Below are 15,284 nucleotides of genomic sequence, written 5' to 3'. Positions count from 1 at the left end.
GGGACCCCACGTCGTTTTTTTTTTTTTTTTTTTTTTGGCTAAATACAAGGCTAGACACTAGGCACCCTTTAGTGCCACATGAAAGGCACTACTAAAGGGTGCAAGATTACAAAATGCTGGTGCGTGGGACATTATATATGTCTTTCTTATCTATTATCTATCTATCCTTCTATCTATCCCTCTATCAATTCATTCATTCCTCTCTCTATTTATCCCTCTATTTATCGCTCTGCCTCTCTATCTATCCCTCTATCTATATCTATCCATCTATTTATCTATCTAGTTGCTTCCGTGATTTGTGGACCGCAAAAAAAACGGAAGGCACACGGATGACACACGGCCAGTATACGGAATGGAATGGATGTCACAGGGATGCCACACGGATACATCCGTGAAAAAACAGGACCGTTTTTTGAGGACCGCAAAAACGGAACGGTCGTGTGAATGTAGCCTTGTTTGACTGAAAGAAGACAATCCCCTTTGTTTTTAAATATTACAACATTTCTGTAAACAACAAAAATGCAATAATTTTTATATTAGATATTTATATATTCAGTATTCTAAATGATGTAATAATAATATAGGGTTACTGCAAAGGAATGGAGTTTAAAAGAAAAAGGTTATTTCTGTTTCATTCTCCTTTGTTATGTGCTGTATAAAGAGTTATTTTATGACTTTCTGTGAGGGCCAGGGAGGACTTGTAGGCCCAGGAGGTGGATCCACTGGACCGAGCACCCCACCTGGAGGGCAGGGTACACGGTAGCTGGAGCACTAACGTGGCAGGAACGGGTGCAGGTATCAAGAAGCAAAGACAGGACCAGGTCACTAAGGTCACAGCGTACTTTAAGGCAGTAATAGGAAACAGGAACAAAGACCTGAGCACCTAGGTCACAAGACAAGGCATAGAAACACAAGCGATGATCAGGCCCCGCCCACATGGAGAGGCCAGTCTTATATACTCAGCACAGCCTCAGGTCATTTCCTGTTGCAGCAGTGCTGGGGCTATAAGACCAGGTGAGTGGGCGCGGCCCGGTCCTATACAGAACATTAGTCAGAATCAGACTCCTGAGACCAGGAACAGGACTCAGGAGAGCAAGAGCGGGAGCAGCAGCCATGACTGGTGGACACGTGGACTGGATCAGTGGGTAAGGAGTGGTGCTGGGACACGGGGAGCGTGACAGTACCCCCCCCTTGAAGCCCCCCTCTCCTCGGCCGAGACATGAAGGCGCACCGAAGAGAGGCAGCAACGTACTTCCGGGACAACCAGGACCGGGCCTCAGGACCGCAATCCACCCAATCGACCAGGAAGGACTGCTTACCCCGGACCGTTTTCATGGCCACTATGTCCCGTATCGGGGAACCCATGTCAGCGGCAAGGGAGGCAACGGAAAGGGAAGGACAGTCAGAAGCAGGACTGGAATCTTGGACGACCGGATCGGGCGTCTCGGACCGGGTATCAGACAATGTCTCATCCTGGGCAGCCGGTGGAGTCAAAGTCATATCTCCAGAAAAGGATGGAGTCAAGGTCTCAGAGGCTGGGGACGATGGAACGACACTGGATAGCGTCGTCTCTTCTTCAGGGGTCGGTGGTTCCAACGGTTCAGGTGACAGGGACCGAGGAACAGGCTGTAGGCAGTGGTCATGACAGAAGGGACTCCAGCGGGTAATCGCGCCAGAGCGCCAACTAATAACGGGGTCATGGATTTTCAGCCAGGGCAGGCCCAACAGGAGCTCAGGAGCCATCCTCGGGATCACATAGAAGGCGATGGTCTCTGTATGCGAAGTGCCAACCTGGAGGTTCACGGGCTCAGTGGTATAGCGGACAGGTTCGTAGAGCGGTTTGCCTTCTACGGAGGCGAACCAGAGAGGCTTCTTCAGCGGAGTGACAAGGACATGGTATTTGTCTACCGTGGCCTGGTGGATAAAGTTGCCTGCTGCCCCGGAATCGATGAGGGCCTCTGCCGAAAACCGGGTCCCCTCTGTCGTCACCCGGACAGTCTGTTTAACTGGAACCAAAGGAATTTCGGTGGCAAGGTTCCCACCATCCCTTGGACCTAGGGTCTACCAGGTTTCTCAGGGCATGTTCGAAGCATATGTGACCCGTCTCCACAATAGAAGCACAGGCCCCGGGCGAGCCGTTCTGCACGGCGTTGCTTGGCTTGGGTCAGACGGTCCACTTGCATGGGTTCTGGTGACGATTCGCGGAAAGGCAGGGACGAGGGTGCGGTAGGTTTCTGTGGGGGCAAGGCGTGGCAAGGTGGTCGCTTTTCCCGGACTACCTCCTGGGCACGCTCCTGAAAACGGAGGTCAATCCGAGTGGCCAGGGAAATTAAAGCGTTCAAGGTGCGGGGAACGTCACGGCCGGCGAGTTCGTCTTTGATGCGTCCAGAGAGACCCTCCCAAAAGGCCGCCGTTAAGGCCTCATTGTTCCAGCCCAGCTCCGAAGCGAGCGTGCGGAACTGTATGGCATACTGGCCGACTGTTTGGGTCCCTTGGCGTAGCCGGAGGAGCGTAGAGGTCACTGCGGTAGTTCGTCTGGGTTCGTCGAAGGTGCCCCTGAAGGCTTGCAGGAACTCCTGGATGTCGGTGATCATCGGGTCCTCATTTTCCCACAGGGGGTTAATCCAGGCCAGGGCTTCGCCTTCCAGGTGTGACATCAGGAACGCCACCTTGGCGTGGTCTGAGGCAAACAAGTGCGGGAGCAACAGGAAGTGCAGGGAGCACTGGTTCAGGAAACCGCGGCAGGACTTGGGATTCCCTGCATAGCAAGGCGGAGCAGCGAGGCGAAGATGCGAGGCCGTGGAGGAAACTGGTTCGGACCAGGAGACTGGTTGCTGCGTGGACTCAGACGAGGCGGCGGTCTGCAGCGTATATAATCGGTGGTCCACGGATGCCAGGAATTTCAGCATCCGGTTCAGGGTTTCACGCTGTTGTGCCAGCTCCTTGCGCAGCTCAGCCAGCTCTGATTTCTGTGCCTCAGCGGGATCCATGGCCTGTGCTCCAGCGGGATCCATGGCCTGATCATACTGTGAGGGCCGGGGAGGACTGGTAGGCCCAGGAGGTGGATCCACTGGACCGAGCACCCCACCTGGAGGGCAGGGTACACGGTAGCTGGAGCACTAATGTGGCAGGAACGGGTGCAGGTATCAGGAAGCAAAGACAGGACCAGGTCACTAAGGTCACAGCGTACTTTAAGGCAGTAATAGGAAACAGGAACAAAGACCTGAGCACCTAGCTCACAAGACAAGGCATAGAAACACAAGCGATGATCAGGCCCCGCCCACATGGAGAGGCCAGTCTTATATACTCAGCACAGCCTCAGGTCATTTCCTGTTGCAGCAGTGCTGGGGCTATAAGACCAGGTGAGTGGGCGCGGCCCGGACCTATACAGAACATTAGTCAGAATCAGACTCCTGAGACCAGGAACAGGACTCAGGGGAGCAACAGCGGGAGCGGCAGCCATGACTGGTGGACACGTGGACTGGATCAGTGGGTAAGGAGTGGTGCTGGGACACGGGGAGCGTGACACTTTCATGGAGCTGCCAAAAACTGTTCAAGATGATATTTATCATTAAAGGGGTGGTTCACTTCTTTGTAGTAGTGACCACATCCCTGTAAAATTGACAGGGAAGGCTTTTTCTAAATACCTTGTTTAGCCAATTCAGCCTCTGAGTGGCACTATCACGGTCCGCTCTTCCCCATCGTGTGACTCCCCCAGGCTCCGTGACCTCTGGAATCCAGTGATGTCACATCAACTTCCAGTTGACCTGACATCACCGAGGCCGGCCACAGTCTTCCTGAGTGACTGGGCTGTGGGCGGCGTTTTACCGCTAATCACAGCTCAGCGTCACAGTCCAGCATGTCCCTGCTCTCTCCTTCACTGGAGAGAGCCGCAAGCAGGAGCAATGCTGGGCTGTGATGCTGGGCTGCGATGCTGGGCTGTGATGAGCGGTGAAACTCCACCCACAGCCTAGTCACTCAGCAAGACTGAGGCCGGCCTCGGTGATGTCAGGTCAACTGGACATTACCAAATCCCCGAGGTCACGGAGCTTGGGGATCACACGATGGGGAAGAGAGGACCGTGATAGCGCCACTAAGAGGCTGAATTGGCAACACAAGGTATTTAGAAAAAGCCTCTCCTATCAGTTTTACACAGATGTGGTCACTGCTGCAGAGTAGTGAACCCCCTCTTTAAATCTGGATGCTACATGATATTTGCAATTTTTAAACAAATTTCTAGCCAGAAAAACAACTGGAGATGCATTATTATCTGAAAACAAACACAATTCATTATTTGCATTTTTTTAAGCCACTTTCCTTTTTTGTCTTGTGGTTTTATTTGCTATTTTTGCACCTAATTCTTCTGAATTTCGCACATGGTTCATAAAAGTAAAAAATTGTCTTTTTTCAGTCTTGAACTAGTCTTCTACTTTCAAGCACAAAAAATAGCACATTTTGCAAAGCGTGGCAAAAAAAAGTTCAAAAATACACCAAAGGGGCCTGGAGCCACGCTAAATTCGGAGACTTTTTAAAAAGTCGCACTTGATGAATCAGGCAAAAACAGCTGGAAACGTTAATCTCCATCCGAATAGTGGAGAACAAAAAAAAAACAAACAGGAAATGGACTTCAAAAAAGGCACAATTAGAACATTGAATTGGGTATAAACAAAAAAAAGTTGCAAAATACACAAAACTAGACAAAAAACAGATGCAAAGGCAATAATAAGTAGAGAGAAAAATGACATGAAACAAGTGTATATAAAGCTGTCCATACCTGGACTGAGGGGTGTGCTGTGCTTCGCTGAAGTCTCACTGTGTCCGGGAGTTGTACATTGCAGCAGAGAATTTTTGTGAACACTTGAAATACTTGACAAATCTTCAACATTGATGAAGGACCTAAATAATGTGATACATAACAAATGTCTCCTATTTCTTTATGCAAAGGCTACAGTATATTATAACAAACGATAATCTTTTGTGTCTGGGGGAGTAAAAAGAGATATTGAATTATGGTATGGTCACCAGAGGGCGTATTTGTTGAGGAACTTCTGCAGTGGTAATATCCACACTGTCATTGTACTGTATTCACTGTACGGGAGCATGCCGGATCCGCGAAACCGGCAAAAAGAAGGATGTGTGAAACTGGCCTAACTTGTGCAGATATTACTTTGTTTTCTGCTGTTAAAATGCAAGATGAAATCTTCACAAATTTACAGGCTGCAAATGTCAAATCCGCAGCACTGGTCACTTAAGCCCTTAGTGACAAAGCTAATTTTCACCTTAATGACCAGACCAAATTTTGCAATTCTGACCAGTGTCAAAAATTTAGCAATTTTCAACTTTTGAATTTTTATACCGTTAAACCAGAGATTTCTGTGACACAAAATAGTTAATAAATAACATTTCCCACATGTCTACTTTACATCAGCACAATTTTGGAAACAATTTTTTTTTTTGTTAGGAAGTTAGAAGGGTTCAAAGTTTATTAGCGATTTCTCATTTTTACATCAAAATTTACAAAACCATTTTTTTAGGGACCACATCGCATTTGAAGTGACTTTGAGGGGCCTAGGTGACAGAAAATACCCAAAAGTGACACCATTCTAAAAACTGCATCCCCCAAAGTACTCAAAACCACATTCAAGAAGTTTATTAACCCTTCAGGGGCTTCACATGAACAAAAGCAATGTGGAATGAAAAAAAGCAAAAATTAAATTTTACCTAAAAATGTTGCTCTAACCCAAATTTATTCACTTTTAGAAGAAATAACACAACAAAATGGACCCCAAAACTTGTTCCCCACTTTCTTATGAACGCACCGATACCCCACATGTGGTCAGAAACCTTTGTTTGGACAAATGGGAGGGCTCGGAACAGAAGGAGCAATATTTGAATTTTGGAAAGCAAATTTGGCTGAAATAGATTGCGGGCACCATGTTGCATTTACAGGTCCGCTAAGGTACCTAAACAGAAGAAACCCCTCACAAGTGACCCCATTTTGGAAACTAGACCCCTTAAGGCTTCTATCTAGTTGTATAGTGAGCATTTTGGATCCACAGGTACGTCACAGATTTTGTTAACGTTACGTTGTCATATTGAAAATTTTAATAATTTTCTCAAAAATGTTGCTTTAGCATCAATTTTCTCACTTTTTCAAGAGGTAATTCCAAAAATTTGACCTCAAGGTTTGTTACCCACTTTTTTATGAGCGCGGTGATACCTCACATGTGGTCTGAAACCTTTGTTTGGACAAATGGGAGGGCTTGGAACGGAAGGAACAATATTTGAATTTTGGAAAGGAAATTTGGCTGAAAAAGATTGCGGGCACCATGTCACATTTGGAGGTCCCCTAAGGTACCTAAACAGCAGAAACCCCGCACAAGTGACCCCATTTTGGAAACTAGGCCCCTCAAGGAATTTATCTAGAACTTTGGTGAGTACCCTGAACCCCCAGGTGCTTCACAGAATTTTATAACGTTGAGCCATGAAAAAAAAAATAACATTTTACCACAAAATTGTTATTTCAACCAGGTAGTTTTTTTTTTTACAAGAGTAAAAGGAAACAAATCAGCATAACATTTATTGTGCAATTTCTCCTGAGTTTGGCGACCTTATATGTGGTGGAAATCAACTGTTTGTGCGCATGGCAGGGCTCGGAAGGGAAGGAGTGCCATTTGACTGCAAAATTGGCTGGAATCAATAACGGACGCCATGTTGCATTTGGAAAGCCGCTGAGGTGCCTAAACAGTGGAGGTCCCCCACAAATGACCCCATTCTGGAAATAAGACACCTCAAGGCTTTTATCTAGGTGTATATTGAGCAGTTTGAATCCAAGAGTACTTCACAGAATTTAATAAGCTTATGTTGCCTTATTGAACATTTTCATTTTTTTCACAAAAATGTTGCTTCAGCATCAAATTTCTTACTTTTTCAAGAGGCAACAACAAACCGTGGACCCAACAGGTTGTTATTCAATGTCTTATGAGCACAGGGATACCCCACATGTGGCCAAAAACCTCTGTTTGGATAAATGGGAGGGCTTGGAATGGAAGGAGCACCATTTGAATTCTGGAAAAGTTGAAAGCTGTGGAGCTCTATGCTACCTGCAGAGAACACTCATCTCCGCAGCATAAATTGACATGCTGAGGCTCGGGAAGCTGCACCACAGGTCAGTTTATGCTGCGGAGAAAAGAAGCACAGTGGGCATGGGATTTCTAAAAATCCTTCCACTGTGCCTCTACTGCACAACACAGCGTTATGGACGCAGGGAAAACACTCTGCCCCCAAAACGTTGCAAACCCCGATTGTGGGCGCACAGCCTAAAATGCTACAATGGATGAATGGATAGATGTCAAACAATTATAACGTCCCACCCCCTGCATATTCTAAGCTGGCGCCCTTTAGTGCCTTTCATGTGGCACTAATGGGTGCCTAGCCTTGTATTTAGCCCCCCAAAAAATTAATAATTAAAATAAACGATGTGGGGTCCCCTCTATTTTTGATAGCCAGCTAGGGTAAAGCAGACAGCTGTAGCCTGCAAACCACAGCTGACAGCTTCACCTTGGCTGGTGATCAATTTGGAAGGCTCCCCAGGCGTTTTTTTTTTTTTAAAAAAACAAACAAACGTGGGGTCCCCCCCAAATTAGATCACCAGCCAAGGTGAAGCGGACAGCTGTGGTCTGGTATTCTCAGGGTGGGAAGAGCCATGGTTATTGGACTCTTCCCAGCCTAAAAATAGCAGGCCGCAGCCGCCCCAGAAGTGGCGCATCCATTAGATGCGCCAATCCTGGCGCTTCGCCCCAGCTCATCCCGCGCCCTGGTGCGGTGGCAAACGGGGTAATATATGGAGTTAATACCAGATGTGTAATGTCACCTGGCATCAAGCCCTGGGGTTAGTGATGTCACGGCATCTAAACAGATACCCGACATCACTAACCCAGTCAGTAATAGAAAAAAATAAAGACAAAAAACAATTTAATTGAAAAAACACTCCCCGAAACATTCCTCTTTCACCAATTTATTGAAAATAAACAAATTCCGGTCGCTGTAATCCATTTTGGAGGTCCCACGCCGACTCTGGACCTTCTAGAATATGGGGGGTACGTTCAGGGAACGTATCCCCCATTTTCTGGAAGAGCAAGCTCTCCATGAGCAGTGTGGGTGCAGTAATCTGAGAATACTGCACTCACACTGCCCCGGTCCAACCTAGGGCAGAGTGACCTGCAGTAACCTCATTCCAGAATATGAGGGGCACGCTCACAGAACGTACCCCCCATTTTGCAGAACAGCAGGCTCTCCATGTGAGGAGTGTGGCTGCAGATTACTGCACTCACTCTCCCCCGGTCCACAGTGCGGCAGCATGTGCAGCAGCGACGTCAGCGTCCCTGCTTGCAAAGATCCAGCTGACAGCCGCTGTCTGCACATGCGCCGTCAGCTTTCCAGAAAGAGGCGGCGTGATCGCGGGGACGGAGCAGCAGCCAGGTAACGGGGAAGACCGGGGGCGGACGTGGGGTGACAGCGGGAGACCTAGCGGGACCTGGGGACAACTTTTCTGTCGCATGTTACGTGTCACATGCGGCAGAAAGAGCAGGATGAATGCGGCCGTGCGCTACTGTGGGCAGCCAGGTAACGGGGAAGACCGGGGGCGGACGCGGGGGTGACGGCGGGAGACCTAGCGGGACCTGGGGACAACTTTTCTGTCGCATGTTACGTGTCACATGCGGCAGAAAGAGCAGGATGAATGCGGCCGTGCGCTGCGCGCCGCCATCTTGCATGCTCCGGAGGGGGAAGTGGGGCGGCTCTGGAGAACCGGAGGGGGCTCCGGGGAACCAGAGAGCTCCGGTGTACCGGAGGAGGGGTCAGGGGGAGGACATTTCCCTGTGATCTGAAATGTTTGATCATTTCAGATCAGAGGGAAATGAATGCAGAGCCGGCGGCGGCGGCAGTTTTCGGTGCGCTTCGGCGCCATTTTGACTGTTCCGGAGGGGGGGTAGGGGTGGGGGGGGACTCTCCGGTACCGGGGGCCTTGGGGGCACTAGGGGTTTATATTTCTTTCTCATCTGACATGTTTGATCACGTCAGATGAAAAAGAAATCAGTTTTACCGGCCATTTCTTTTTTTTTTATGTGATCGTCGGTATACGGTGTATACCGGCCATCACATTATCGGGGTCCAAAAAAAACACCCCGATTCATAATCTGGGGGGTCTCAGCTACCCCCGGTAGCTGAAACCCCCAAGATTTTCGGTCGCTGGGGGGCGCTACCGGGTTTTTCCGGACCGCCGCTTTAAAGCAGCGGAACGGAATAAGTACCCTGTTTTGCCGCCGCTTTAAGTTGTACGGCCGTCGTTATGAGGTTAAAGGGGCGATCAATCTAAATCTACAAGTCTGCAGTAAAGAGGGCTTTACACGCTACGATATAGTTAATGTTTTCTCGTTGGGGTCACGTTGTTAGTGACGCACATCCGGCGTCATTAACGATATCGCAGCATGTGACACTTACCAGCGACCTTAAGCGACCTCAAAAATGGTGAAAATCGTTCACCATGGAGAGATCGTCCCACACTCAAAAATCGGTAAGGGTTGTTTATCTATGTTGTTCATCGCTCATGCGGCAGCACACATCGCTGTGTGTGAGACCGCAGGAGCGAGGAACGTCTCCTTACCTGCCGCCGGCCACAATGCGGAAGGAAGAAGGTGGGAGGGATGTTACGTCACGCTCATCTCCGCCCCTCCGCTTTGATTGGCCGGCCGCTTAGTGACGTCGCAGTGACGTCGCGGTGACGCCGAACGTCCCTCCCCCTTGAGGGAGGGATTGTTCAGCAGTCACAGTGACGCCGCCGACCAGGTAAGTGCGTGTGACGCTGCCGTAGCGATAATGTTCGCTGCGGCAGCGATCACACGATATAGCATGTGCGACGGGGGCGGGTACCTACACGCTTGATATCGCTAGAAATTGCTAGCGATATCTCTACCGTGTAAAGCCCCCTTTACTCTATTGATTGCAGACTTGTACATTGTTCGGACTGAGCACTGTGAGGTTTCACCAATGTTAGAGCTGAGAAATGCGGTCAACTCGTCCAGCAAAAAACAATCCCCCAAGCGACTTTATTTGCAGAAATACAGAAAAATGATAGCTTTTAATATACGGCAGTGTAAAAATGTTTTGGGGAAAAAAACGTTTCTAAAGGGTGCTGTACACACTGCGACATCGCTAGCGATGGCTAGCGATGTCGTGCGCGATAGCACCCGCCCCCGTCGTTCGTGCGACATTTGGTGATCGCTGCCGTAGCGAACATTATCGCTACGGCAGCGTCACACGCACATACCTTTTCAGCGACGTTGCTGTGACCGCCTAACAATCCCTCCTTCAAGGGGGAGGTGCGTTCGGCATCATTGCGACGTCACTGCGGCGTCACTAAGCGGCCGGCCAATAGCAGAGGGGCGGAGATGAGCAGCCGGAACATGCCGCCCACCTCTTTCCTTCCTCATTGCCGATGGACGCAGGTAAGGAGATGTTCGTCGTTAATGCGGCGTCACACATAGCAATGTGTGACGCCGCAGGAACGACGAACAACCAGCGGCATGCACAACCAACGATATTTTGAAAAGGAGCGACGTATTAACCATCAACGATTTTTGATGTTCTTGCGATTGTTGATCGTCGCTCCTTGGTATCACACGCTGGTCGCTAACGGCGACCCCGACGATATATCGTTAGCGATGTCGCAGCGTGTAAAGTACCCTTTAGGCTATGTGCGCATTAGAAAGTGCCTTTTTCTTAAGAAAAAAACGGACCCTCTTAAAGAATTCCGCACTCGCGGTAAAAAATGCACCAAAACTGCAATGAAATCCGCATGCAGTTTTACCGCAGTTTGGCATGGATTTTGTGCGGATGTACAGAGGATTTTCCGCAAGTTGGTCCCTGCGGATTTTTACCATTATCTATGGCAAAAAACGCAGGTACCTGCGGAAAAGAAGTGACATGCTCATTAATTCCGCAGCGGAAATTCCGTGGGTATAAAAAAACGCAGTGTGCGCACAGCATTTTTTAATACCCATAGATTTTGCTGGGGAATAACTGCAGCAATGCTAGACACATTTTCTGTAGCAATTCCACGGCAATCCGCGGTAAATCCGCAGCGTGTGCACAGGGCCTTAGTGTGTGATAGCAGCCAAACTTAAAAAACAATATAAAAGTAATCGCACCAAAGAAAAAAGCTATCAATCACTTATACCACACAGTGGAGCAAAGGGGAGAGAAGACACTGCACATGAGAAGCCAACACAACCTGGGATAGATAATAAAACATGACCTTTATTACAAATCAGATTAAAAACAATAACCGCAACACATATCACCCATATCCAAAACACCCTCAATGTAAAAGAGAAGGTAAAGATCCCCATACAATGTACAGAATGTGATGTACAAAAGGTATGGCTACAAAAAAGGAGGGTGGCAAGGTGCAAAGCATATATATATATATATTTATATATATATATATATATATATATATATATATATATATATATATATATATATATATATATATATATATACATATATATAGCAACTTAATGATGCAAGGGAACAATTATCTACCACAAAAGTCATATCGCGCATATGCGTATCGCCGCTTCGTGCTTGTGCTATGCACTGAATGTTTACATCCAGGTCAATGTGTAAATCTCTGAAATATGTGATTCATACAGAAGCCCTGGTGGAATATTCCCTATAAAGAGGCAGATTTAGTCACTGTGGAATCTGTCTGTCCATCTTGTTAGGCATGCACAAAAGTGCGGTCAGCCACAGGTTTGTGCACCTCTGAAAAGTCAGACACCACTAAACAGACACCAAAAGGAGCAGGAGTAACTCTGATGCCTCATTAATGAATGGATCCGTCGGGGGTATCATCTGAATCACGTGTTTCAAATATTTATGGAAACCCCGATGTAAGTGCTCAGTGTAGACCACCGGATACATGTGAACTGATCCAAAATGTTTGTTCCCCAAAACGCCACCAATAAAAGATTCTACTCAACGCGCAAAAAAAACAATTCCCCACTTGGGTACATCACCTGTTAACAGAAACATAGGGGGTATCCAAGTTACTGGTAGCACAAAGGCTCTGGAAAAGCGGCATGGCTCCCACCAAAAGATATCTAGCGAAATCTGCGCTCCTAAATCCATATGCCCCCTCTCTGTTCTGGGACCCACAATGTGCCTAAGTGCTCAAATATTTTAGGGGTGTGTGGCTTCAGAAGCACAGACTGGACACAATGTATTGGGCGCTACAGTTCATATTACAATGGCATTTTTGACTAAAAAACAAGGACCTAGGGCAAATCTCATGGCACGTATAATGCAACAACTTCAAGAAATATAGGAACACGAAAATAAGAAGTCTTTAAATTTTGCTAATTAGTAGAAATAACCATCCCATGAAGCCAAAAATCATGCTATATAAATATTTATTGTGACAATGCTTCAGGACAGTATAAGGCTGGTTTCACACTACGTTTATTTAACATCCGTCCATAACGTTTTTTTAGCGGAAAAGCGGATCCAGTGCAAATGCGTTTTCATTTCAATGCATTTGCAATGGACTCGCGTTAACATCCGTTCACCTGCGTTTGCGTGCGTTATAGTGAGGATCCAGCGACTTGCAGTTTTTTAACATCTTTCAAAAACGCTACTTGTAGCGTTTTTGAGCTGCGTCCAAATACTGCATGTCACCGGATCCTGACTAAACAGCACGCAAACGCAGGTGAACGCTGGCGTGCTGATAGACAGGATCCTGCTTTTGTACTGAGCATGCCCAGAAAGTACTGAGCATGCCCAGAACCAGTCTCGCGTGATCTGTCTCTCTCTCCTCTTCCCTCCCTCACCCTCTCTATCTCTATCTCTGTCTTTCCCCCTTCCTCCCCTTCCTCTCTCTCCCACCTGAGAGCTGCGGACACTCGTAACCAAGGTAAATATCGCGTAACCACTTCTGTTAGTTACCCGATGTTTACGTTGGTAACGTGTGCAGGCAGCCCTGCTCCTAGCAGCTGCAGACACTCGTAACCAAGATAAATATCGGGTATCCAAGCCCGATGTTTACCTTGGTTACCAGCGTCTGCAGCTGTCAGAAGCCGGCTCCCAGTCTAGTTCCCCTCACTCCCGATCACATGACTCCAATGCCCGCCCCTAAACATCCAGTGACAGGATCCTGCAAAATAACAGATGCGTTTGCATACGTTTTTTGCTGTAAAAGCAGGATCCGTATTTCCGCTAAAATAACGTTAAGGACGGATGTTAAATAAACGTAGTGTGAAACCAGCCTAAATCAGACATAGTAAAAAATCAACCGGATAGATAAAGTGCAGAGGGGGAATAGAAAAGACCCCACATGCCCCTGGAAAGATGTTTATAAATAGGCAGGGTGAGTCATGCTATTCATAAATAGAGTAAAAAAGCAGGTGAAAAAAAGATGCACTAATTAAAGTCATGTCACAACAATCAGACATCAGTATGAGCACTCACCCATGTTAGTACAATAAAAAACTAGGGTTGCACGTGGGGACCAGCGTCCCGACATGTGTTTCACGTCTCTTACGCTTCTTCGGGGGACAGAACTGCTGTCTGCCGCTTCCTGGCCAGCTCATTATGGTATGCATATTCATGAATGCAGCCAGAGCTGACCCGGAAGTAGCTGCAGAGGAGAGAGACACAGCGGTGGCCGGATGCTGCAGAGCTGGAAACTTCAGCACCATGCACAGCAGGAGCGAAGATAGGTAAGCTTATCTCCATAAGCAATCATGCAGTACGGATCACGTATGACGGACTGCGCATGGACAACCCATGTGTGCCGTGAATCACAGCCCACAGAGGGACATATGCATTTTTTACACATCAGTGAAAAACGTCTGTGTTTTTCACTGACGTGTGAAACAGGCCATAGATGAATTCCCAGAGGGGTATACATTCTAAAAAAGGGTCACTTGAGGATGTTACCACTGTTTAGGCACATCAGGGGCTCTGCAAATGCACAAAGTATTTTAGAAAAATCTGCAAAAGTCAAATAGCACTCCTTCTTTCCCAAGCCCTGCGGCCAAGCAGTATTGTACAGTCACACGTGGGGTATTACCACTTTCAGCGGAAATTGTATAACAAATTATGGCCCCTTTTTAGCAAATTTCCCCTTGTGCAAATAAAACTCTAGGGCTGGAAAGAGAATTTTAGTAATAAAAATGCAATCATTAGCAGCACACACTAGATGTCTTCACTGAGGGGTGCAGTTTGTAAAATGTGGTTACTTATAGAGGTTCTGATTTTCTGGCACCTCAGGGGCTCTGTCAATGTGACATGACCATTCCAACAAAATCTGCATTTCAATATGGTTCTCTTTGCCTTCTCAGCTTTGCTCTGTGCTTGAAAAGTAATTACTAACCACCAATATGATATTGGCGAACTCTGAGCAAATTGTGTAACACATCATGTGGTCCATTACCTCCTAATAGTTATTTTACAAATTAAGAGCTTGGGGCTAAAACAACATTTTATTGGAAACAATTTCATTTTTCATTTCTACAGCCCACTTTTACACAATTCTATGAATCATCAGTGGTTTTAAATGCTCACTACACCACTATACGAATTTCTCAAGTGTTGTACTTTCCAAAATGGGGCCAAATGTGGGTTGTTTCGGTATTAGTGTAGCATGTGTCCAACTCTACAAAATGGTGTCCACCTCTACAAACAAAATGTGTCCACCTCTATAAAATGAAACAAAGTAAATAAGCAGTAAAAATGCATCGGACCTCAGTCAGTCGATGTATTTCTGTCAAAGTACCTGAAATTACCTCAGACAGTCGATGTATTTCTGTCAAACAAACAAAGTAAATAAACAGTAAAAATGCATAGGACCTCAGTCAGTAGGAAAATTACCAGAAATTACCTCAGACAGTCGATGTATTTCTGTCAAACAAACAAAGTAAATAAACAGTAAAAATGCATAGGACCTCAGTCAGTCGGAAACTTACAAGCTACACTAATACCCGTGTTGTCATTGTGAGTTGTTTTTCAACTGACTGAGGTCCTCTACAAAAAATGGCAGATCCAGGCGTCTATGAATTTTGCGCTTTAACTGCGACTGAGGATCAAGCAACGAGATATGCTCATCAGCGTGGTTTGCTGCTTTCAGTATGAGAATTACAGCAGGTTCAGCATTATCAGCAGCAGCAACAGTGCTTACTGGGTACTGTTGGTTGCAACGGTGACGTTCATGCAGCCAAAAAACA

The 15,284-nt window shown here is 46.9% G+C and overlaps 1 protein-coding gene across 1 annotated transcript in view; it reads right to left on the bottom strand.

The window, feature by feature from the left end:
* The window catches only part of LOC142289832 (uncharacterized), a 509,301-nt gene that overhangs the window by 40,458 nt on the left and 453,559 nt on the right, over positions 1-15,284 (bottom strand). The window contains exon 16 of the mRNA XM_075333759.1: positions 4,775-4,896. Coding sequence (XP_075189874.1) covers positions 4,775-4,896 — 122 coding nt within the window. The remainder of the gene's footprint in view (positions 1-4,774; positions 4,897-15,284) is intronic.

This window comes from Anomaloglossus baeobatrachus, chromosome 2 (genome assembly GCF_048569485.1).
Source record: "Anomaloglossus baeobatrachus isolate aAnoBae1 chromosome 2, aAnoBae1.hap1, whole genome shotgun sequence".
NCBI classification, from domain to species: Eukaryota; Metazoa; Chordata; class Amphibia; order Anura; family Aromobatidae; genus Anomaloglossus; species Anomaloglossus baeobatrachus.
This window is presented reverse-complemented; position numbering and strand designations above follow the sequence as displayed.